Source organism: Cuculus canorus, chromosome 21, assembly GCF_017976375.1.
Source record: "Cuculus canorus isolate bCucCan1 chromosome 21, bCucCan1.pri, whole genome shotgun sequence".
NCBI lineage: Eukaryota > Metazoa > Chordata > Aves > Cuculiformes > Cuculidae > Cuculus > Cuculus canorus.
In genome coordinates, this window is record NC_071421.1 from 4643995 (window position 1) to 4666982 (window position 22988).

At 39.6% G+C, this 22988-nt stretch overlaps 1 protein-coding gene across 21 annotated transcripts in view; it reads left to right on the forward strand.

Moving 5' to 3' along the window:
- The window catches only part of KIF1B (kinesin family member 1B), a 90357-nt gene that overhangs the window by 27116 nt on the left and 40253 nt on the right, over positions 1-22988 (forward strand). For 7 of the 21 annotated variants that reach the window (XM_054085611.1, XM_054085613.1, XM_054085617.1 and 4 more), the window contains exons 7-22: positions 247-358; positions 1371-1448; positions 1701-1766; positions 2452-2469; positions 3423-3498; positions 3779-3857; positions 4387-4529; positions 5638-5679; positions 8081-8292; positions 9922-10001; positions 11396-11471; positions 15064-15143; positions 16482-16588; positions 17055-17138; positions 18512-18692; positions 19097-19169. In XM_054085611.1, coding sequence (XP_053941586.1) covers positions 247-358; positions 1371-1448; positions 1701-1766; positions 2452-2469; positions 3423-3498; positions 3779-3857; positions 4387-4529; positions 5638-5679; positions 8081-8292; positions 9922-10001; positions 11396-11471; positions 15064-15143; positions 16482-16588; positions 17055-17138; positions 18512-18692; positions 19097-19169 — 1507 coding nt within the window. The remainder of the gene's footprint in view (positions 1-246; positions 359-1370; positions 1449-1700; positions 1767-2451; positions 2470-3422; positions 3499-3778; positions 3858-4386; positions 4530-5637; positions 5680-8080; positions 8293-9921; positions 10002-11395; positions 11472-15063; positions 15144-16481; positions 16589-17054; positions 17139-18511; positions 18693-19096; positions 19170-22988) is intronic. The other 14 variants (XM_054085616.1, XM_054085628.1, XM_054085623.1 and 11 more) reach the window with 5 other exon arrangements.

Consider the following 22988-nt stretch of genomic DNA (forward strand, 5'->3'; position numbering starts at 1 on the left):
TATCGAGTACACTGATTGAGAAAGCTCTTTTTAAACTGTGATAAAAGTGGGAGTAATTCAGGAGTAAAAACTAAAGGGTTTGTTAATGCTATTTGTTGTGGTTTGGTCACGGTTATGGGGCAGAACAGCAGCTGTACCAAGATCAAGAGGCTTATTCCTGCGCAGCTCATCAGCTCTGCAGGTAGTTGTACTTGCAGGGGAGAGGCTACCTTTTTCTGAAGATGTCTCTATCTGTTCATATTTTAGGACTGTGGCAGCTACCAACATGAATGAAACCAGCAGCCGCTCTCATGCTGTGTTTACAATTGTCTTTACTCAGAAGAAACATGACACAGAAACTGATCTTTCCACAGAGAAGGTATATTGTGCGCAAAAAGTGATTTTCCAACTGTCTTTCACAAGTCTACCTGGCAGTGACTTATTCTTATTGGCAGTAGGATGAGAATATGAGAATTAATTCTTTTCTCTGGTGTTTTGTTTAAGGTTGAACTTGCTGTGTGCCTTGACAGGGTCCTTTTATTTCTTACAGGATTTTGTTTGATTGTAATTCTAAAACCAATGACATTGGTAATACATATAGGTGGAGAATATATATAAGATATGGTGAAAATATGGCTGTAAGGACTAGGGGTGGATGTATGAAATAAAAGAAAATCATCTTTCCCATTCTTCTTCCCATAACTTTTTGCGGTTTTGCTTGTCGGGGTGAAATATTTGCCTCGTTAGTTTTTTCCTTTGAGCACAGGAATTGAGATGAGTGACACTCGCACACTTTCTGGAATTTGCATGTTTAAAGGAGGTGTGCTGCTCAGAATGGACCCGTTTTCTGGCTTTTAGTACTCTGAAATAGTGGCTCTGTGTGCAAAAGTAGCTGAAATACAGGTAGTGGTCGTGTTTCTGAACAGACCTGTGGACAGAGCTGAAGAAATTTATGCGTTGAAAATACACCTGCCTCCACCCCAATGATAAGACCCTGTAAAATTGGATTAACTGACCTGCAGTCGGTAGCTTTGTTAGGCCAGGGCTTTATCCTTGTTGTCTAGTCTAATATTAAGTTTCTCTTCCTTAGAGATTCTTTTGTTGTCTGTAACAGCAATGCTTGATTTCTTTCAAATTCTGTTCTGCTCTGTTCATGCAAGACCTCATTCTCTCTTTTTAGATATAGTAATACTTAAAACAGAGCTTAATCCTGGATGCTTCTTATCCATAAGATAACAGCATCAAGCCATTTGCTTATGCAAACTTTGACTGTAATTTTAAGCACACTACAGTGAATTTTTAGACATATGATGTAGAATTCTTTCGAGTTTTGTTTTTACTTTAGTTCACCAAGAGCTAATTCTCGTTGTTAACGTGCTTTCTCTCTTCAGGTCAGCAAGATTAGCCTTGTGGATCTGGCTGGGAGTGAGCGAGCAGATTCAACTGGTGCCAAAGGAACACGGTTAAAGGTATTGGGTCATTGATATATGGGGAAAGAAAGGGAAGTGAATGCACAAGCATCATGTTGTGTCTTAGCTTGACAAAAAGAAAGGAGAAGAAAGAATTGCTATCAGAAGTGTGGAAAAAATAGTTGCAAAACTGAAAACTTTTTCTTTTTGTCCCTCTCTGATTGTGGCTGTGTCATTTGACTTGTTCAGTCTAGAGAGGTTCATGGTTGAACAATTTTGATTACTGTATAATATTGGATTCTGTTTTCTCAGGAAGGAGCAAATATCAACAAGTCTCTCACGACTCTGGGCAAAGTTATTTCTGCATTGGCTGAAGTGGTAAGTACAACACTTTTTACTTACATGCAATGGCCTTTCCATAGCTGATAAAACTGAGACAGTAAAAACCCAAGGAGTCCAGTGGAATCATTCACTGTCTCCTAGTGTTCTCAACCGAATCAACTGTGTGTCTATTGGTAGATGGATAGTGTTGATAGTACTCTGTGAATGTAGAGTGAAGCCTGTGTTTGTGTAGAAGACATGTTCGCATAGCAAGCTTTTAGTTGTACAGAGTAGTAATTTTGTTTTTATTTGAAAGCATAATTTTAGAATGTAAACTGCAGCTTTATTGCTAAAAATTTTAGAAATACAGGTGTAACAATTTGATTATTGCTGGCTTTTTATTTCATTGGCAAGGCGTAAGTGTTGAGTGAACGGATACTGATCCAAGCATAATGCTGTAGGCTTAGAAAGATACTTTGTCTTTTACTTTTAGACTCAACTAGTATTTAAACAAACCCAAGTAAATTTATTGCTGTTCCTTTAATGACTGAGTTCGCAGCAGCTTGTGCAGGTTGAATAAACTTCAATGCTTCTTAGATGTTGTTAATGAAAACTGCTCTCATTCACTGGGCTTCTCAAGAAAAGAAAATGCTATCCAAGCTAACGTGGAGGTTTCATACAAAGCTCTGTTTAGAAGTTCATCTTGTATCTTCTTCCTCTTTCTTTAATGCTTTCAACTTAGGATAACTGCACCAACAAGGTATGGTGGTCTCGGTAGTAGTGGATGTTATTTTTGCCCGAGTGAAAGATTTTATTCTCTTTACGTTGGAATTGAACAGCAAGGCTCTTTATGTCAGATCTTTGAGAAATTCCTGTGACTATGAATTATAGCCTTGAGGCCTGAGAGCTATTGGTACTGAAATTTAAAAAAGTTCGAAGGTTGGCGATAAATTACTGAAAAGTACACATTTAAGCATGTATTTAGGCTCTGTTCTCTTACGCGGAATCTCTACAGTTGTCACTACAGATTTCTGGACAAAGTACATAGAATCTTGGATGCCCATCTTGTGGCCTCGTGCTTTGGTTTGAGCACTCTATAAAGCTGTCTTTACTTAAATAAAATACAAATGCACAAAATCCTGCTAAAAGCACCTTCTCTTTACTCATATCTCTAATTTCAGAGCCCAAGTACTTTGTTCTTTTCTGTCCTCACGTTTCCTATTAACTGCTTGCAGAAACACGGGAAGATTGGTACTTGTACTTTCACGTGTGCACCTGTATCTCTGTAGCTGTGGAATCTCCTGTAGTCACCTTCTGACTGCTCTAAAAAGCAGTCACTCTTCTAGCAAAGGAAAATTGTATCTTCCCCTGAACGAGTAAGGTTTATGCTTAAATTCTCTTGGAACGCTGTAAGAACACAGAATTTAAATATCAGGAAGATATTCTTCATACACGGAAAAACCTTCCTCAAGGTCGTGCTTCAAGGGAATTCTCAGGACTGCTTATCTTCTGTTTAGATGTCTAAATACATTGTGTGTTATCTGATATCAAACTCAGTAATAAATTGTACAACTTGGATTGAGCCACCCTGCTGTTCAGATAGCATATGTGTCTGCTGTTGTGGTTCTTTTAGTACCTACATTATGATTTTTGTCTTAAAAATTAATTTTCCATTCAGTGTCTGTTTTTCAGCATTGTGTTCTTTCTTTGTAGACTAAAAAAAAGAAGAAGACAGACTTTATACCCTACAGGGATTCTGTACTAACGTGGCTTCTTCGAGAAAATCTAGGTACGGCCCATTTGCCTGTGCTACCATGGAAGGAAATTCTCACTAAATTTTATGGCTGCTTTTAACTCACTTAACTTAAGTTTGTATCAAGTGTAAGGCTAAACATTTTTAGGAGTCAAATCTGAGTTATTTAGTTTCACTCTTTGTTAAAGGAACAGTCTCTCTTGTGATTGCCTCTTATTGAATCTTGTAATTTATTGAAAATACAGGTATTTAGTAGGTGCTTAGTGCCTAGATTGTGCACTGTAGTTTTATCTAAAATCTTGCCTGTTCATTTTAGGTGGTAACTCCAGAACTGCCATGGTTGCTGCTTTGAGTCCAGCAGATATAAACTACGATGAAACTTTGAGCACTTTAAGGTACTTTCTTTTTATTTGAGATGGATATGGATAGCTGGTAGCTCTAATAGCCACATTCCATCCTTTAAAACTTTGGGTTATTATACTTTAAGAAAATCTGTGGGGAAAGAGACTCTACAAACTCAATTATCCTGAAAAAGGAAGCCATATCTACTGTAGGTGAATAGGGAGATATTTATTGCCTACGCTTAACTTGTAAAATCAAACCCATCTTCTCATATTTGTATGTTCTTTTCCAGCGTGGTCCCTAGAATTGAGCATATTAGTCTAAGCTGAATAAAGAAAAAGGAAAAAAAAACATGTTGTCTGTTGTACACATAATGTACCTTGTTAATCCATCTTGAATAGGACTTCTTTGCTGTAAAAGCCTGTATTAAGTAAGGGTTCAAAAGCAGGATTGATGATAGTCTAGGATTGTCTTCTTAGATACAGCTGCAAAGCTGAATGTCTCCTACGTTGCTGCATTCCTGTGCTGCAGATAAGCTTTTATGTTCATTATAGGATTTTATTTTTTTTGGTCTGGTTCCAGATATGCTGATCGTGCAAAACAGATTAAATGCAATGCTGTTATCAACGAAGATCCCAATGCCAAGTTGGTGCGTGAGCTGAAGGAGGAGGTGACAAGGCTGAAGGATCTCCTGCGTGCCCAAGGGCTGGGAGATATTATTGACAGTAAGTGGATTGAATAGACCTTATTACCTTGAGGTTGGTCTGTCTCACGGAGGAAAGAGTGCTGGGCCTGTGAGAGAAAGGGGTTTGAAGTTAGATGTAGGTGCTGATATTAAATTTTGAACATGTTTTTAGAAATGATAGCCTCTTCTGTCTGAAAATAACACATCCCAGGCTTGTTGTAGAGTGGACAGGCCGCCTTCCAACTCCCAAGGAGAAACATGGACATTGTAATAGGAAACTCATTTTGTGTGGTAGAACTTACACATTCTGGAGTTGCCCTGGTGAGTTATGGAGGGCTTTTTATCTGGCTGCCAATAAAAGGAGGATAGTTGAGATGCAGAAACTTAGTTTCATACTGGCAAAGAAAGCAACTTTTCTTCCTTCTTAAAGGGTTAAGTTTATTAATGGATACCTGGCTTCAACGCTGTCCTTGGTCAGAAATGAAAACAGTGGCTAATTCCTATCAGACAATATCCTGAGTGACAAACCACTTGTCATCTCAAAATAACTCACTATGAAAATGCTGCTTGTGAATAAATAATGAATTCTTTTGGGGTGAGATTTTGACTTGGGTTGGCAGAGCAGTGTTGTACTGATTTGTTTTGCCAGCAGCCTCTTAAAGCACCAGAGCACACTTGTGCTTGAAATATTTCCTCATCCTTATTCCAAACAAGGCAAATAAACTAAAATTTTAACTGCTGTGTTGTTCTATAATATGAACAGTGATTTAATTCCTGGTGAAGGAATTGCACGTGAAAATAGAGAATGTATTCCACTGATTTAAAAGATTCTCTGACTTCAAAAAAACAAGTGAACATTTCACCAGTTCTTGATTTGTCAGGAGTCCTGTCTTACTGCTTAAAGATGTGTAACATAAATTTACCTTGTTGTTAGCTTGTTTTCAAGAGAATGGAGCCAGAAGACAATGAAATGCAGGTGTTTTCATGCTTGGTACACTCCGTGTTTTTTGATTCTAAATCAAAACTGTGTTAATGACAATTGTGGTTTTGTTTCTTTAAACATCAAGTAGCATTCTCTTCCCTTCCTGTGTCACTGGTGAACCTTCAATTTTGATCCTTCTTGTATTTTCCCTCCTGCTTCCTTTCAGTTGATCCAATGGGAGATGAATACTCTGGAAGTGGAGGCAAATGTGTGTATTGTGTGGTTCTCTTTTTAACCTGCTTTCTCTGGGTCAGCTTTAACTGAGCTTTGCATGCCAGCATTTCTCACAGGGAAATCCCAGACAGAACACTCCTCTGGAATGCAATGCAAGTTTCGTGGAAAGCAGCTTAACCAGCATTTCTTAGATTGGGTCAACAGTCAAAAAGAAGCGCAAAGTTTAAAATGCAACATATGTTCATTGCTCTCTTTCTGGCAGAATATAGAAGGGAGAGTGGTAATTATTTGGGCTGTTTTCATGACAGCCAACAGTTTAGATTCAAACTAGAAAACCTTTTTCTCAGTTTTCTCTAGTTACTCAGGTGACACGGCTTCTGCTCACCTAGCTTCCTGGCTTTTTAACATCTCTTTTCCACCTAGAACTATTTGTTCCAAGTGTGTCAATTGATTAACTTGGATGAAATGTTATTTATTCCTCCTGGAGACTACGATTTATATATTTTTTTATAGTCTCTTTATATATAAAAAAAAAAAAGATCGCCATCTTATACTGTTTGAACTTAAATACTTGATTGCAGGTTATTAACTTAATAGATTTAAAACCAGCAAATAGCTTTTTATTTCTGTTCTACTGTTTGCTTCTATGCAAGGGAAATATATGTAGTCCATTGCAAGAGGAATTTATTATGTGTAAATTCTGGCTTAGTGGACCTTATAAACTCTTTCAGTCAGTCTTCGCCCTCACTCAAACAACACCTACTGAAAGATATCTGTCTGAAATTTCCTAAGATTAAAGCTACTGGTGGTGTAAAGACTCATCCTGGCCTTTTCTTACGTTCTGATGCTGCTTCCAGCGTGTGCATATGTCATCTGTGTGAAAGCTGCAGCCTCCAGGAGAAGCGTGCATGATATTGAGGGTTTTGGTTCTTTGTGGTCCCAGCAACTCTGAAAGCTACTGCAAGTGCCTCTTCCTTTGTCTTCAGGAGTGCATGCGACTATTGGCCTTTTGAGACTTCATCCTCCCTGCTCTGTTGTGCCTGCTTTCCTCATCCTGATGGCATTCCCTTTCCTTAACCTGCTTTTCTCCTGTTGAATTTCCACCCCTGCTTCCTGTACTTGCAGATGGTGGTTTGCAAACTGACTTGATCAGTTTTGTGAGGCTGAAGCAGCAGGTTGATGTAGAGTGAACTGGGGCGTAAGGCTGACAATAGCAGAATTGTTCAGGCTAGGAGCTGAGGAGGTGTAGGAGGACATGGAATTTTATGCAGTGTCTGGGTGAGCGTGTCATTTTTCTAAGCGTAAAGCCCTTGTTTATTACTTGCAAGGTCTGATTTGACCTGTTTCTTTCCTAAGGATACTTATTTTAAAGGATTTGTTTTTGAAACAGAAATTAAGCTATCAAAATTGTTAAAGCTGAGCTGTTTAATTGTCTGGTATTTCCTGTTAGAAGATTTATTTGTTTGGGGTGTGATTATTCTGAGGATATGGTTTACAGATATATCTGAGGAATATCTGTTTACAGCTGAGAAGCAAAGGTAGATTAAAATTAGATTAAAGTAATTTGTCTTTGGATATTTGTTTTTAACTCATTCATGTACTTTTTCCTTGTTTTCTGTCTTTCAGGGAGGTATTTTTCAGGCCTCTGAGTTTTCTTATTAAAGCTAAGGTTTTTAAGGCCTTCCTCATGTAAACTAAGACCAAAATACTTTGAAGTGCCTTCTGAAGTACAAGAGGCTTATCAGACATTTCACTGATCAGGTGTCTTAGATTTCTATTTTTCAGATAAGGAGGGTCAAGAGGAAACACAGTGATGTTATTATGGGCTTGTGTTCTCTTCTCCCTGTTGTGGACTGACAAGTGATTTACTTATTCACTCTCCTCTGAGATTTTAAGGAGGGGTAGTTCTTTGTCCTTGTTGTCTGGGTTCAGCAGCAGAACTACTGCTGTGACGAAGATTTACTTAATAAACATTTTAGATTAAAAGAGTCTGGAAGAGAATGTTCGGCTGAATTTGAGGGGTTGGTGTCTATTCAGGCTTCAGTCCAAAATGTTGCTAATCTCATCAGGAATTGATTTTGCTCCTGGTCTCAGCTCCACAGTGCTCAGTTTAGTGGTTCAGTTGGGAAGTAGGATAGCTTATATTTTGGCAAGTGTAATTTATCTTTTAAGCTTTTTTGTTCTGAGTGGTTTATGATGCACTCCTTACTAATAATCCTCAGAGTCTGAACTGAGTTATCTTTGTCGTGGATACTAATACTAGGAGGTTTTTTTAGAACTGCCATCTAAAAATTACAAACTTGTCTTGTTGCTGCTTAAATGCTTTCCTCTTACACTGGTATTTCCTTCCTTTCCTTCTTCCTGTTCCTTCCCTCTTCCTATTTTCCTTTTTCCCACCTTCCTGCCTTCCCTCTGTCTGTGTGTCTCTCTCCCAGATTTGAAAGATTTTCAGAACAATAAACATAGATACTTGCTAGCCTCCGAGAATCAACGTCCTGGCAATTTTTCCACAGCCTCCATGGGGTCCCTCACTGCATCTCCATCCTCCTGCTCTCTCAGTAGTCAGGTGGGCATAACATCTGTGTCCAGCATACAGGAAAGGATCATGTCAACACCTGGAGGAGAAGAGGCGATTGAACGTTTGAAGGTAGGTATTGCTGTGGATTAAGGAACTGGTTATTTTGTTCTTTTCCAAGGCTAAATAGCAGTGAACCCAGGAGAAGTTTCCTTCAGCAAATAGAATCATAGAATAGTTTGCGTTGGAAGGGATCTTAAAGACTGTCCAGTTCCAACCCCCCTGCCATGGGAAGGGACACCTCCCACTGGATCAGGCTGCCCAAGGCCCATCCAACCTGGCCTGGAACACCTTCAGGGATGGGGCAGCCACAGCTTCCCTGGGCAACCTGGGCCAGGGCCTCACCACTCTCACGGTGAAGAAATTCCTCCTTATGTCCAGTCTAAATCTGCCCCTCTCCAGTTTATACCCATTGCCCCCAGTCCTATCCCCACAAGCCTTTATGAACAGCCCCTCTCCAGCTTTCCTGTAGCCCCTTCAGGTACTTGAAGGTCGCTCTAAGGTGTCCTCAGAGCCATCTCTTCTCCAGTCTGAACAACCCCAACTCTCTCAGCCTGTCCTCGTACAGGAGCTGCTCCAGCCCTCGGATTATCCTTGTAGCCTCCTCTGGACCTGTTCCAACAGCTCCATCTCCTTATGTTGAGCATTCCAGAACTGGACACAGTGCCCCAGATGAGGTCTCACAAGAGAGGAATATATCCTCTATGCTCTTGTTCCTGTAGGAAGTGGTCTGAAATCCACATATGCTCTAAAAAGGGCACTTCTCTGTGGTGGACTAGAAATTGGGTTAATGTGCAGCCTTTCCTGTCAGGATTGCTTAGGTTTACTTGTAGCCTGGAGCTACCACTGAATTATAAATGAAAATCTTCATTCTCGTTTGCAAGTCCTCTGATACCACGATAATTATGGAAAATGTGATCCTAAGTGTAGACTTCAGGAGGCCTGGGTCAGTGCTAGTGTGAACAAAGTCTGAGTAGCAAATGCACTTGGCTTTCAGAAAACCAAATTACCCCAAAGTTGAAAAAAGGAGGAAGAATAATCCTGCCACTGTTGTATTTGCCCAGCCCCCACAGATTAAAATGTGAAGCACACAGAATAGCATGCTTTATCCAGACAATAGCAGCCTTGTCCCAATTCTGCATAGAATTGAACCGCATCAAAAGTGCATTACAGTGAAGTATTTCTTAATTTTTATGAAAGCCCCCCAATGTCCATGGGTGGGTGAGTGGGGAGAGCTGGCTGCGTTAAATCTGTGCTTCGTTCTCATGTCTTGTCCATGAGACACTGCCACAGGGATTGGAACAGGCTGAAACACACACTGCATATCCCTTTCCTATTAGAAATCCACCGTTGCCATGGTAATAACATTGTGGTCTCAGCAATTTCTTGGCATTCAATTACTGAATGATGTCTGTAAATCAGATTTAAAAAAAAAAAAAAAACAAAAAGAAAAAAAATTAGGTGGTTCAAATTAAAATCTGATTGTGGTCAGATACAAACTTGCCTTTTCTTCTCAGCTTTCCTTCAAGGCTATTTACCCTTTCAAAAATTAAGGAAGGCAACTTAGAAGAAGTACTGAGAGAATTTTTTATATCCAAAATAAATTAGAGGTCTAGAATTGAGCACAAACTTTAATTGCTTTGTGTATTACATAAAGAACTTTGAGAAGATTGTATAACAGCTTCTGGGATTTTCACACAGGAATCTGAGAAGATCATTGCAGAGCTGAATGAAACGTGGGAAGAGAAGCTGAGGAAAACTGAGGCCATCAGGATGGAAAGGTCAGGAACCAGAAGTGCTGTAGATGTCTGTGGGCTCTGGAAAGTGAAGTGTGGAAAATGGAGAACGTTGCTCTGTTCAAAAGCAGTGGAACAGCAGAATAGTGCTTCGTGATAGTTCTGCTGACCTTTGTGTTATGTATAACAGCAGGGGCAGTGCTGAGTGAAAGCCCTGTTCTTTCCTCTGTTCCCTACAGATAAAGTGTTCAGCTTTGTTAATTCAGGTAACGACCTCAGCTGCTATATTGGCTTCTGTTGTGAAGCAACACGGAGTCCTGGTCTCTTTCTTCCTCCTTCCACCATTCTCTCACATTCCAGAACTTCTGGCCATAAAGTTAAACAGAAAAGACTAAGTTTTTAGTACTGGAGTATCTAAAATTGCAAAACAGCTCCAGCTTTCCAGCTGGGATTGGAATTGTGTTTTAGAGCCACAAGACAGATGCTTAATGATTATCAGAGAGTGTACAATGACTGTTTCTTTTTAAAATGCTAAAAGCTTACAAAATAGTCAAAGGAAACACCTTTGCCTGGAAACAGTGTGACTGAGCAGTCCATAAGATGGTGATAAGTGCACAAAGAAAGTGGATCGAGTTTGATTATTCACTGACAGAGCTGAGGGCCTTTAATGCTAACAAATGATTTGAAACGGCTGGGCATTTCTCACAAGACATAGGTGAGCTGTGGAAGTCGTTACTGCATGATGGTGATGTTGCTAGGAGTTGAAGTAAAAAAAAAAAATGATACAACCTCAAAAACGAACAACAAAACCACTTTGAAGCTGTTTGAGAGAAGTGCCGCCATTAATTCCATTAATTCTGAAAATTATTCAGGAAGAAATTGGGAGACTGTGAGAATACTTTGGGGAAAATATCACAGTGTGTGCTATGTTTTCATTTTTCTATGTTGGCCTCCCGGTTGTGCTTTGTCAAAGCCAAGAATATTCTGTTACAGGAACAGTTTGACCCAATACAATCCTTTTTGTGTCTTAAGAACAAGAGAGTGCTTCCTGTCATATATCAGGATGAGCCAGTTAATTCTTTGTAAATTAATGAATAGTTGTAGCTCCTTTTACCTAAATTAAGTATTTAAATTTTAGAGCAGACTTTAACCTTCCATAAAAAGGAATAAATGTAATGTCCTAAAATGTACTTAGAATACTTTATTGCACTAAAACGCTGTTCAGTCTCTAGGCTTTTTACTGTTTGCTTTCTGCACCACTATAAACTGTAGGAATAAAGCTTAGAAACTTGTATTATTTTGTTATGAAGTGCTGACAGTCCTGGCTGTGTGGTCAGCTGGCAGGCTGGATGAAAGTCTAATGTATTTCAGGCTTTCATTAGACTTTGTTTCGTCTAAGAAGCCTAAAATATGATAAACATCTTGCTTTTCTCTCTCAGGGAGGCATTGCTGGCAGAAATGGGAGTTGCCATTCGGGAAGATGGAGGAACACTGGGAGTCTTCTCACCTAAAAAGGTAGGGAAAATTGATAACTATTGCATTGTGTCTCCAACAGGCTGAGGGTGGTGAGGGGGCTGCTGTGTGCACAAGGGCTTGTATTTGTGTGAGCTACAGCAGAACACGGGAGGTTTGGACCCTTAGTACGAAGTTACTTGTACGATGTCTTTTGGAAATAGCTTTAGCATTAGGATTTGTCAAAACACTCTACAGCTAAGGATTATGTTGCCCATAATAATGAACTTGTATGGTGTTACTCATGCAAGTGACGCAACGTAACTTTTAGTGCTTTTAGGGAGCTGCAGAAAGAATTGCCTTTTGTAGCATCGTTGAATCATAGAATAGTTTGGGTTGGAGGGACCTTAAAGCCCATCCAGTTCCAACCCCCTGCCATGGGCAGGGACACCTCCCACTGGCTCAGGCTGCCCAAGGCCCATCCAACCTGGCCTGGAACACCTCCAGGGATGGGGCAGCCACAGCTTCCCTGGACAACCTCTTCCAAGGCCTCACCACTCTCAGTGTGAAGAAATTCCTCCTTATGTCCAGTCTAACTCTGCGCCTCTCCAGTTTATACCCCATTGCCCCCAGTCCTATCCCCACAAGCCTTTGTCAACAGCCCCTCTCCAGCTTTCCTGAAGCCCCTTCAGGTACTGGAAGGTTGCTCTAAGGTGTCCTCAGATCCTTCTCTTCTCCAGGCTGAAGAAGCCCAACTCTCTTAGCCTGTCCTTGTACAGGAGGTGCTCCAGCCCTCCGATCATCTTTGTAGCCTTCTCTGGATCTGTTCCAACAGCTCCATCTCCTTCTTATGTTGAGAATTCCAGAGCTAACATCCACTGGGCATTAAAGTTGGGAAGCACGTGCTAGTCTAATACAGTGAGGAAAGAGAAGGAGCCTGAAAAGGGCATGGGGAAACCTCTGATATCAAAAAGTGATTGAACTTTTTTGTGCCTGCGTTTAGGAAAATCTGTGCTGCAAGGAGAAGTGTTTGCAGCTCCTTGCAAATCTTCTGATTTGGTAGCAGCTCAGAAACCGCTGCCTCTTAGGTTATTGTTTCCATTTTCTGCAGCAGCTGTGTGTGACCTCTGCCTGTTCTTTGAGATATCCAGAGAACTTCGAAGTCTTGCTTAGGTGCTCTTCCTTGAATTTGTTTGTTAATCCAGTTTCCCCTTGGAAAAAGAGATTGTAATGTAATATACAGCTGAACACAGGGATCCAGGGGAGTATTTCTTTCTGTACATCTCAATACTTCTACTTTCTGAAATTTGAAAGAAGCGTAACTCTGCAGAGAAAGGGCATAAATCAGTGCCATAAATGTAAAATGATCGAGTTAGCAAAGAGATCTATACACGCAAAGGGACATCATTGGACAAGCACAAGAGAAAGAACTTATTTCTTGTATTTCCTTTGAGTGAGGAGCACAGGGTAGTGTTTTAGCTTGATGCATATACAAATATGTAGCAAACCTGACCTAAGGCTTAAGGATAAGCTATCCAGAGGTACTGTACAGAAATAGAACACAGCAGAACTGGTTAAAGTGTTTAATCCTTCACTTAAAGTACTGTTGAACTTTTAAGTTTGAAGTAGGTACAGATCTGGGTTTCTATTGGTATCTAGTCCTGAAGCACCTAAGATTTGTAAAGGTGCTAATTCGTTCAGTGTCTTTACACTTCTTTCTCTTATGTTATGGATCCTCATCTCCTTTTAGATTTTCCCTCAGAGACCCTCAGCTCTTTTTGATGACTCTTTTGGTGCATTTTCAGCCGATCAGGTTTGTGTATGAATGCCGTCTGGTTTAAGTAGTTGCTTTGGTAATAGTGTTTATTTTTACCCATCTAGGATTGATTAGGAAAGTAAAACTCCTTACCTAGTTCATTCTGCTTCTGTTCCTTGCTGTCCTTGCCCTTCCATTTCATTAGTTCTCCTTGTAGTAACTGCGGCTGCTGTAGTGAAAATTTGGGAGATGTAGATAGCAAATTTGAAGTGGTTTTAGAAAGACTTTTCACTTCTGAGGTATAAATCTGATCAATTCCACTGTGTTTTTTACCAGCTGAGCTGTAAATTGAACCTTCTAAGGTAAATTTTGCCCACTTAAAAGGTATCACATTATACAATCATTGCTCTGTCTACCAGTTGTGCCTTCAAGGCAGGAAACTTCTTGAATGGATTGTGGAAATAACTGCTTGTGCTGTTGTTGAAGATGGGAGCAAGGAATATCCTTCGGCTCGTGCTTGAGGAATGCCGTCCACAAAAAAGTCGCAGACATAACTTTCTGTGGATGAATAATAGAGCTCGGAATGAGTAAATAGTCGGTTTTGCTAGCATCTTCTCTCACGTTGTTGAGCTTTGTCTTACATAGCCTTTGAAAGACTCATTCAGACTTGATGTAATGCTGTATATGGATGCTAAAATACTTGTGTAGGGTACAGCATTATTTTCACAGTGCCCAAGTGGTACAAGTTATAGTGGTGTCCCAGCAGTTGACTGTCTTTGGGATTTGGTTCTCTCCAGTTCTCTCTTGATATAAGAGCTTTATACAGCTCCAGCTGCTGATTTGATTGCACTGAATAGTGATGACAGCACATGACATCTTCAGCTGTGATTTTAGGTGTCCCCTATATTTTTAGGGGTGAAAAAGATGTCTTGTTTTTTCACTCCCTTTCTGTCTTTATAGTTACCTCTTCCACTGGGCAACTGAAAATTGGATTTATTCCTTCTAAGAAAAATTGTGAGCGTCCAGTAGGTTTTGAGTTTCTGTAAGCAGAGTGCTGTCAACATCTCTCTTAAGAAAACATTTTGCAGCTAGAGTAAGTTGATGCAAGTAGCGTTGCCAAGGAATCTTAGCCAGATCTATTTCCTTCTGCTAAATTTATTCTATTTGAGGGTAGTAGAGGGACATGTGGCTTATGAACAGTTTTATTTCTCTTTTATCGTATTTCTTCTTTAATTCTGTTTAACCATTTTTGCCTTTTCTTTTGTGCTTGTGCTTACTGCTATCTCACTGGCTAGATTTTCACACCAAGGCCTTGTGATTTGTTTGCCGATTCCAATGGGGTTTTTTCACCGAAGAAGGTTGGTTTAGTAACTGTAGTGGATTTAAATTTAGAAGGACTTTAGAAGAGTTTTAGAAGAGTTTTTTAGCTGTTTGTTTTAAAGAATGTTGGTAGTATTGAGATTTTCTTTTGATGTTAACAGACTTTGCAGAATGAACACTTGATCTGTGTTACCCAAGAAAAGCCAAAGTTGATTCCCCGTCCGTTCCAACATTTTACTGAAGCAACCTTTTCTGCTGCCTGACTTCCTTCATCAAAGTTTATAGAGACTTTACAAGGAGTCTTTTATTTTTTTTTTTCTTTCCCAGCTGAAGCCTTTCTGCCTTCTATTGATTGATATTTCAGATAACTAAACAATCTGAGCTGTATTTCTGCTGTTACTTTCTGATGCTCTTCAGTACTGCGAGAGGTTATATTTGCAAAAACGCATTATGGAAGAACCTCAATATACAAAGGAAAAGTGCTGGATTAATATACATCCTCCACATCTGTGGGAAGAAACCTGAGAGTAGGTCCTCAGTTCTTAATTAAATTTCTTTTTTTTTTTTTTTTCCTTTCAGACTCCTCATCTTGTAAATCTTAATGAAGATCCATTGATGTCTGAATGTCTGCTTTACTACATCAAAGATGGCATTACTAGGTGAGGCTTGGTTCTAATACACCCAGAAGTCTTGTTTCTTTGCTTAAACCCCCATGCTGGAGACGCTGTAAATAATAATTATCCTTGAGCTATTTGACTTGTGGTACAAATGAAGCCTGAGATTGCTGTAGGTGGAAAATAAGGACAGAAGTGCATTTTCTTTCAAGTTGATTTTGTACTTTAATAATGTGTGCAGTCACTCAGCTGTGTAAGAAGTTCATTACTACACCTGGGCAGTAAAAGAAAGCACGATGTCCCTTTACAGGAAGATATGTTCCTGAAACAAAAAAAGTGGTAACACTTACTGAAAATACCTTTGAGATTTTGATGGGCAGAGGATTGAGAACCATAGGGCTTGATGAAAATAACCAGAATATGAATGAGTGTTTACTTTATTTAAATAAACTGTTATCCATGGCTCTGCACAATCAATGTATTCTGCATTCACATATATGAGATTGAATTTAATTGCCAGATTTGGAATTTCAAACAGATTTTATTCGAAAACTTGTTGTGAACACATCTTGGGGAGGTCCATCTTTTTACCATTGGAGCACGAAACAGTGTTTGGTTGCTTAGTTTGTATATTCCTGGGGAACAAATGGAGGTGAGCACACAAACAGGTGCTGTTTTACGGTACCTAAAACCAGCAGACTCACAGGGAATTCAGCACAGAATGATGAGAATAGCAGTTTTGAGCCTACCTAGCTGACATCAGAAAGGTGTGGAGTAGTACGTAGAGTAAGAAGTTTGTAAACATTAGCATAGAAAATGAAGTTGTCCCTATCTAGAATTGCTCCAATATTTGAGTTTGGAATGCACATAAATCTTATGCTCCAGGGCTACAGCCAAGCTGTCACTGTTTGGAAACTGGATGAAACTGCTTGTGGCATGGAATTATTCAGCAAGAATCTCCTGAGCCATTTTGGCTTCTTTGTTAAAGTGCAGATGGTGGTTATTGGAAGGGATTATCACTATATTCCAGCTGAAGTACAGCCCTGGAAGTTCCTTCTGCATTCCTTTGCTAAAAGGAGAAGGGGAAAGGAAGCACATTAAAGGAAAGGAAACACATTAAATGCAGAGGCATTTAAGATTTCAATTCTCTCTTTAAAGTACATGTTTTAAGAGAGCAAAAACTTCTTTTGATTTGTTAAGCTGTTACTGTCCAGTTCATGATAAATTTGGTAAGTTCTCTGTACCAGAGCTGAGCACTAGTTCAAACCTTTAAAATTGGAGGATAGTCTTAATAGTTTAGACTTTTTTTCCTGGACATTTATGGGATCTATTGTCCCACACAGAGTTGTAGAAAATGTCTTATTTGCTCTTTGTTGGACTCAGGGTTGGCCAAGCTGATGCTGAGCGAAGGCAAGACATTGTATTGAGTGGGGCTCACATCAAAGAAGAACACTGTATCTTTCGAAGTGAGAGGAACAACAATGGTGAAGGTAAACTTCTAACAAAGTGCTGCTGAGTCTTTCACTCCTTGCTTGGTAGTTGGCCGAGGAATACTGGTATTGACAAGTTTCTCTTACTGCAAGAAAATCACTGCCTTTCACTCACTGTTTTCTTGAGTGTTAGCCGTAGAAAATAAAGTTTAAGTGATAATAACTTCAAATTGCAGGGTGCAGACAGTGTAAGAGTTAAGTTCTAATCTTGGTTAACTATAAACATGAAAGTTCAAGCAGAAAAAACAGCAATTTCCAACTGTAATATGGAGAAGTCAGTAGTATTGATTTTCTCATGATGCTTTATTTCTTTTTTTTAACAAGGAGGGTAGCAAGGAGTGATTCATTTGTATCTTTTGACTGTTAGTAGGAAGATAAGCAGAAAATGAGAGGCCTCTAGGGTTTGCATACTGCTGTTTCTATACACTGCTCTCTAAAATTTCATTCATCAATGTTTTCTTTATAGTTATTGTTACTCTGGAGCCTTGTGAGCGATCAGAAACTTATGTCAATGGCAAGAGGGTTGTACAGCCTGTGCAGCTGCGCTCAGGTAAGAACTATTAGAATGGATGTTTTTGTGGACTCTCCCATCTAAAAATTGTCCATACAAGACATTTGCATCATTTGCAGAGAGCGCTGGGTGCTTTTAAACAACAGCAGTGTTACCTTTCTGGGATGTAGCTTTTAAACAGAAGTTGGTACTATTCTTCTCTTGGCAGCAGTTTTTCTTTCATCGTTTGCTGCACTAAGTGCACTTATGTATTCACTGCCACGCAGTATCCTACTTGTCCTTCTGCTTACCCTGATATTATTCAAATACATTCTTGCCCAAGCCGATTGCCCTTGGCAGTCTCAGCGAGACAGAGCAGACAGACTGCCAGTTGCTGATGGAAAATTCCCAGTTTCCTGGCAAAGCTAGGATATAACCCTCTCAGGAGCAGGAGAGCTTCTCTTTGCTCTCATTAGATTTCCCACTCAGGCCTCTTCATTCCTTTAGAAAGGCATGTGGGGGCAGAATTAAAGAGAAGGGAGTAACTCCCCTAAATTATGGGGTTTGGCCAGTCTCTTTCAAGTTATGATGTTTTCTGTGTTCCTCCCCATTTTTCCACTGATAAAATGAAGAAGCAAACAAAAACCCAAAAAAACCCTCATCCCAACCCACCTCAGAATTATTTGCACCAAGTTATAAGTGAGTATTTTCACGGTGCACTGACTTCAGCATAAGTCTGGACAATGAAGCAAGAGAAGTTTTTGCTGTTCTGTGCCTGCATATGGGTTGTATTGAAAACTATGACTTTATTATCTAGGGATTACTTTCCTTTTAAAAAAAGTAGGTATTTTTTCTCCTGCATCAATATAATTGAGTTACTAGAAGATTATAGACATGGTCTCTGATGTTTATAAGAGCCTGTGTTTTAGTAATATATCGATAAAGACAATTTTGGTTGCTTTGGAGGTCTATTTAGTAGAAAGACTTAAAAATGTTAACTGCATTGATATGTTCTTCAGAAGAGCAGGAGCGTTTTACTGTCTTTCATCTAGTATGTCTCAGAGTTGGTGGGCATCTGATATATCTAGGATTTATCCAAAAGACTTAAAAGAGCTGAAAAAATCTAATACTGTTCTCATTAGTGTAGAAGAAGCTGTAAGATGTTTCCATAAACCCCGCTGCTTAGGACTCCAGTAAAATTAATGTATGTAAACCACATTTTAAAGATAAGTAAGCACTGTGCATGAACACTGCTTCTGTACAAACCAGATATTCTTTTTGTTTCCTTGCCACCTAGATAACTTGAATCTATACAGAAATCCTTATAGGGCACCCAACGGGATGAATGAGATGAAGCATTCAGTGATGTTTTTCAATGATGTTGGAAAACTAAAAGAGTTAACTAAAAGAGTTAACTTCTGTTTTATTTTTAGGAAATCGTATCATCATGGGTAAAAATCACGTCTTCAGGTTCAACCACCCTGAGCAAGCACGAGCAGAAAGAGAGAAAACACCATCGGCTGAGACTCCCTCTGAGCCAGTTGACTGGACCTTTGCTCAGAGGGAGCTTCTGGAGAAGCAGGGCATCGACATGAAGCAGGAGATGGAGAAAAGGTAACCAAATAACTCAATGTTTCTACCTGAAATGAGGAGGAGTCAACTATAGGTTATTTGGCTGGTGTCTGTGCAAAACCTGAACCTAGATTCTGCCACATAGCATCTCTGCTGCCTAATGTGAACATGCAGAGAGCTTCCTGCTTATTTCACTGAAGTGTTTCGGTGTCCCAGCTCCTTTTAAAAATCGCAGAGAAGCACCTGCCGTGAACCCTGTAGACCTTTTGGGGAGGGACTGAGCTGCAACCTGTAGGAAGTTTCAATTCTATCATACTGCAATAGACAAATCAATTGCAATAATTTTTGTCACTGTAATTCTGTGGGCTTTGCGTAAAGTAACACCAACCTGAAAATAATGACCTCTTTGGCTACTTCTGTACTTCTGTTCTTCTGTTCATCTTCAGGTTACAAGAAATGGAGATTTTGTACAAGAAGGAAAAGGAGGAAGCTGATCTCTTGTTGGAGCAGCAAAGGCTGGTATGTGTCATTACTTCCGATTAACTGTACCTTTGGCAAACAGTAATTCCTGTCCTTGCTTATCTGAAAGTTTAGGAAACCTGCTTGGGTTGTCTGCACAATGCAGTTCTCCCTTCGCTTTCAAATACTTTGTGCCTACAGTGAATCATTATCAGTATAGGTGAGCTCCTTCATGTTAATTCAGAGATTGTAATTGACAGTGAGCTGGCTTTAATCAGTTCTTGTTGGGACAAGTTAGATTTCTTGCAATTTAACCTGAAAAAGGAGCGTTTCTATGCTCTGTATTTTTTTAAGTTCCTTTTCAGTAGTCTAAAACAGCTACTTTTTGGGATTTCTGCCTTTATTTTTGTCTTGGATCACCAGAACATACTAATTTTGTGCTGCCAAAGCAATTCCCAGAACATTGATGCACTAGGTTTATTTTTTTTGAATGATGTCTGAAAATGTTGCTGCATTGTGCATGTTTTAACCCTTCTCCCTCCCCCTGCATGGAGTTCCTTATAAGGTTCTTAATGGCACACATGCCGATGGTGGGGTTATGACTAGGGAGCATCGTGCCAAGGGAATGTTAACTCGTTCAGAACAATGGAATCCCACCATCCTGCCTATTTCTTAAATAGGAATTCTGATAAATTAAGTCAGATATAGGAAGACTCCAGTCTTCTCACAAGTATCTTCTGACGTGCATTACAAACAGAAATCCATGCAGTCCTCGAGCACCTTGTGAATTTTAAGAACAAGGCCAGGCCCAGAAGTGAAATCTCTATTCCCTTAAGAAACCTGAGCCTTCTGATGCTTCTGGAACTACATTGGGTTTTCTTTTAGCCAGAATACAAATGTAGTTGTGCCTGTGTTCTAATAAGAATTTTGGAATCATGATTCATATGTTTGTAGTATTAGTTTGAGACCGCTGAAAGCTGTGGGTTAAATGCATGCTGGGTTTTAATCTGTAAAGCTCTTCCCCTTCTCCCAAAAGCAGAATGGAGCAAGGTCCTGTGGCTTCCACAGGTAGAAGCTACATCATTTTTCTAAGTTTTTATTATGCCCTTAAAGACTTCTACATCTTTAATAATTTCATTGCAAGGGACTGATTGCTTGGATGGAGGGGAGTGGTTGCAGACTTTGAACCAAAGCAAGACTTAGTTCAGAAAGGAAGTTAAGATGTGACTAATGTAATGTTTCATCTCTGCAATTTTATAGTTAAAATATGCGTAGCTGAAAGCAGCACGGCAAAAATCAGTTCGACATGAAAAGCGAAACAGTTTGACTATGGAGTAAATTTGGGCTATGTGTCAAAGGGGATGCAAGTACTGGAATTCCCTCCCTCCCATTGTAGCTGGCAGGCATAAGCTAAGCCATTGTACGAATTAAAAATATGGGAATTAGCTGTCTGGGGAGCTGCTTCAAATAAGGCTGCATTCATAAAAGTATTGTCAAAGGAATTTGTTTTCCCTTATACTTAAGATTAAGGAAAGGTTTTATAGATAGTGGGTTGTTTAATATGGTAATAAAGGGACTGATTTCTTTAAGCTTGTTTTGGTTTTGCCGATTTCAATTAAAGGACAAAGGTGGAATCCTCTATGTGCATTACCAATGTCCTGAAGGACACCTTTCTTAGTTGTAAGGGGTCTTGTCAAGTGAGATCATTGCTCTGTTAAGCAGTATCCTGCTTATCGCAGTGCTTAATTTAGAGTATTTCAGGTGACAGTGAATCTTCTTGACTCATGTCATCATTTCTGTGCCCTGGAATGGGCAGGATTTGATGCATTGGTACAAGAGTAGCTGAATAGTGATTGGGAAATCTGGGAATGCATTTCAGCTTGTGTATCTTAAAAGGATTGACATTGCTGTGATATCTGGCTGCAATATCAGGTTCTCTAACTTACTGCTGAGTAAGATTGATACTGAAATATAAACATTCTGGTTCTAAATCGGGGTATAATCTTGGATATAAGAAGCTGGCAAATCCTGTTTACCAGATTGTTTTGATTTTTGTGCTGAGATTCCGATGAATTTGGGGATTTGTTAGATGTGCTATATATAAGAAAAATAATAGCTCTGGTCCCTGGAAATTGACAGTTAATATATTTGCCTTGCTAGTGTGACTAGGAAACAGAAATAATTTTTTCTCTATTTTACAAATTAAGTGTGAAAATGTGTTTAATAGAGCTAAAATGATCTTCCGGGTTTTCTTGGTCATAATGCCTTTGCAATGACCACTTCTCGTTAGAATGTGGTGATCTGCCTGTATTAATTGGTCTGTTTAACCTCTGGGTGCGCACAGGGCAATGACCACATAGCATCTCAACCGGCTTTTTAGACACAAGGCAAACTTTATCCATAGGCAGTGATATGTTATTCTGTAACCCACGAGGGTAATCTTGTGGAATTTGTGACTTGCTATTTGAGTAGTTTGTGTTTTGCCTTTTTGGGTGTCATCCTGAGTGTGTAGATGGTACAGTGTCCTCCTCCTCCAGGGCATCGTTTGTCCTCACTGCGATGTGCAGTTTGTTAGATGCTATTTCCTTAGGGCACAAAGGGTTTTATGTTTTGTTTCTAAACCGGTGTTTTACTTATATTTTAGCCTAAACTAGAAGTCAATTCTCCAATGCTATTCTTAAATGTTTCAGAAAGGTCACAAAAAGCCCAAATAATGTGAATTTTAGGCTATGGAGCTTGTTGACCAGAGGGCAGAACAGCGTTTCTTTTACTTCCTTGCATCATTTCCAAAACAAATTATATTGTATTCCCCATTATTTGTGGTCTTCTACCTGAAGTCTTAAGCCTGGGAACCTGTGGCTCTGAGTTGATGACCCAGGTTTCCTTTGGGTTTAGAATAACTGGCTGTTATTGTTGCTGATTTCTCATGTATTATAGTTCTTTATGTGAAAAATAGGGATGTTAGCTAGAAGTGCTGTGTTTTATTGAAGATATTTGGATCGCAATAATACATAGGACTTTCTGTTTACGAGATGTCATATATTAAGTATCCTTTAAAGGATCCCTGACCTTAGTTCCTGGTTGCAGTAAGCAATGATGGATATCCTTAACTTCTGCTGGCAGTAAACCTGAACAGACATTCCTAGCATGTGGAAACCTGCACCTCTGCTCTTTAAAAGTCACTTAGCAAAAGGTGGAAAACTTGTAATGAAGAAACAAAACTCTTAGCAAGTGTGTGGAAGCTCCAGGCTCTAGGCTTTGAGAAGAGGACAAATCAAGGATATCAAATAGAGAATTGATATTAAAACAATTTAAAACAAAACAAAAAGGTCATTACTGCTACATTCTTCTGAAATTCGTTCTTCGGACAGACTGTTAATGGCTTTTATCTTTAAACTAAGCAACGAGGTGACAAATGGGAAAAAAAAACCCCAAACCCAAAGCGCAACCCACCTCTGAAACTCTGATTCTGGAGATCCTCCTAGCTTGTAGCAAGTCTTGGAGTATGAACCACTGTCTTCACCTGTCATAGTGGCACTTACGGTCCTCTTAACATTGAACCTCTCGGCTGCTTCTGTTTCATTTTTCTTATCGTCTAACACTTCTCTGGCTGCTGTTGTAGTGAAGTGGATTCTAAACTTGAGCATCCCTGCAACCACGTGCAACGTTACTAACCAGTGTTAACCTGACTTACTCTGGCTGCTCGTGACATCTTCTCTGACGGCTGTTGTGTTCACCTACCTGGGAGGATTTGCTGAAAGAAGCAACAGCAGTCACCAAGGCAAATGTGTGTGGCGGGGACTTGCATGTCTTTGTAGCATGTCTGAAGTGCAGTTTACACTTGTTTTTTAACTTTTTTAAATCAGGAACTTGGTTTTA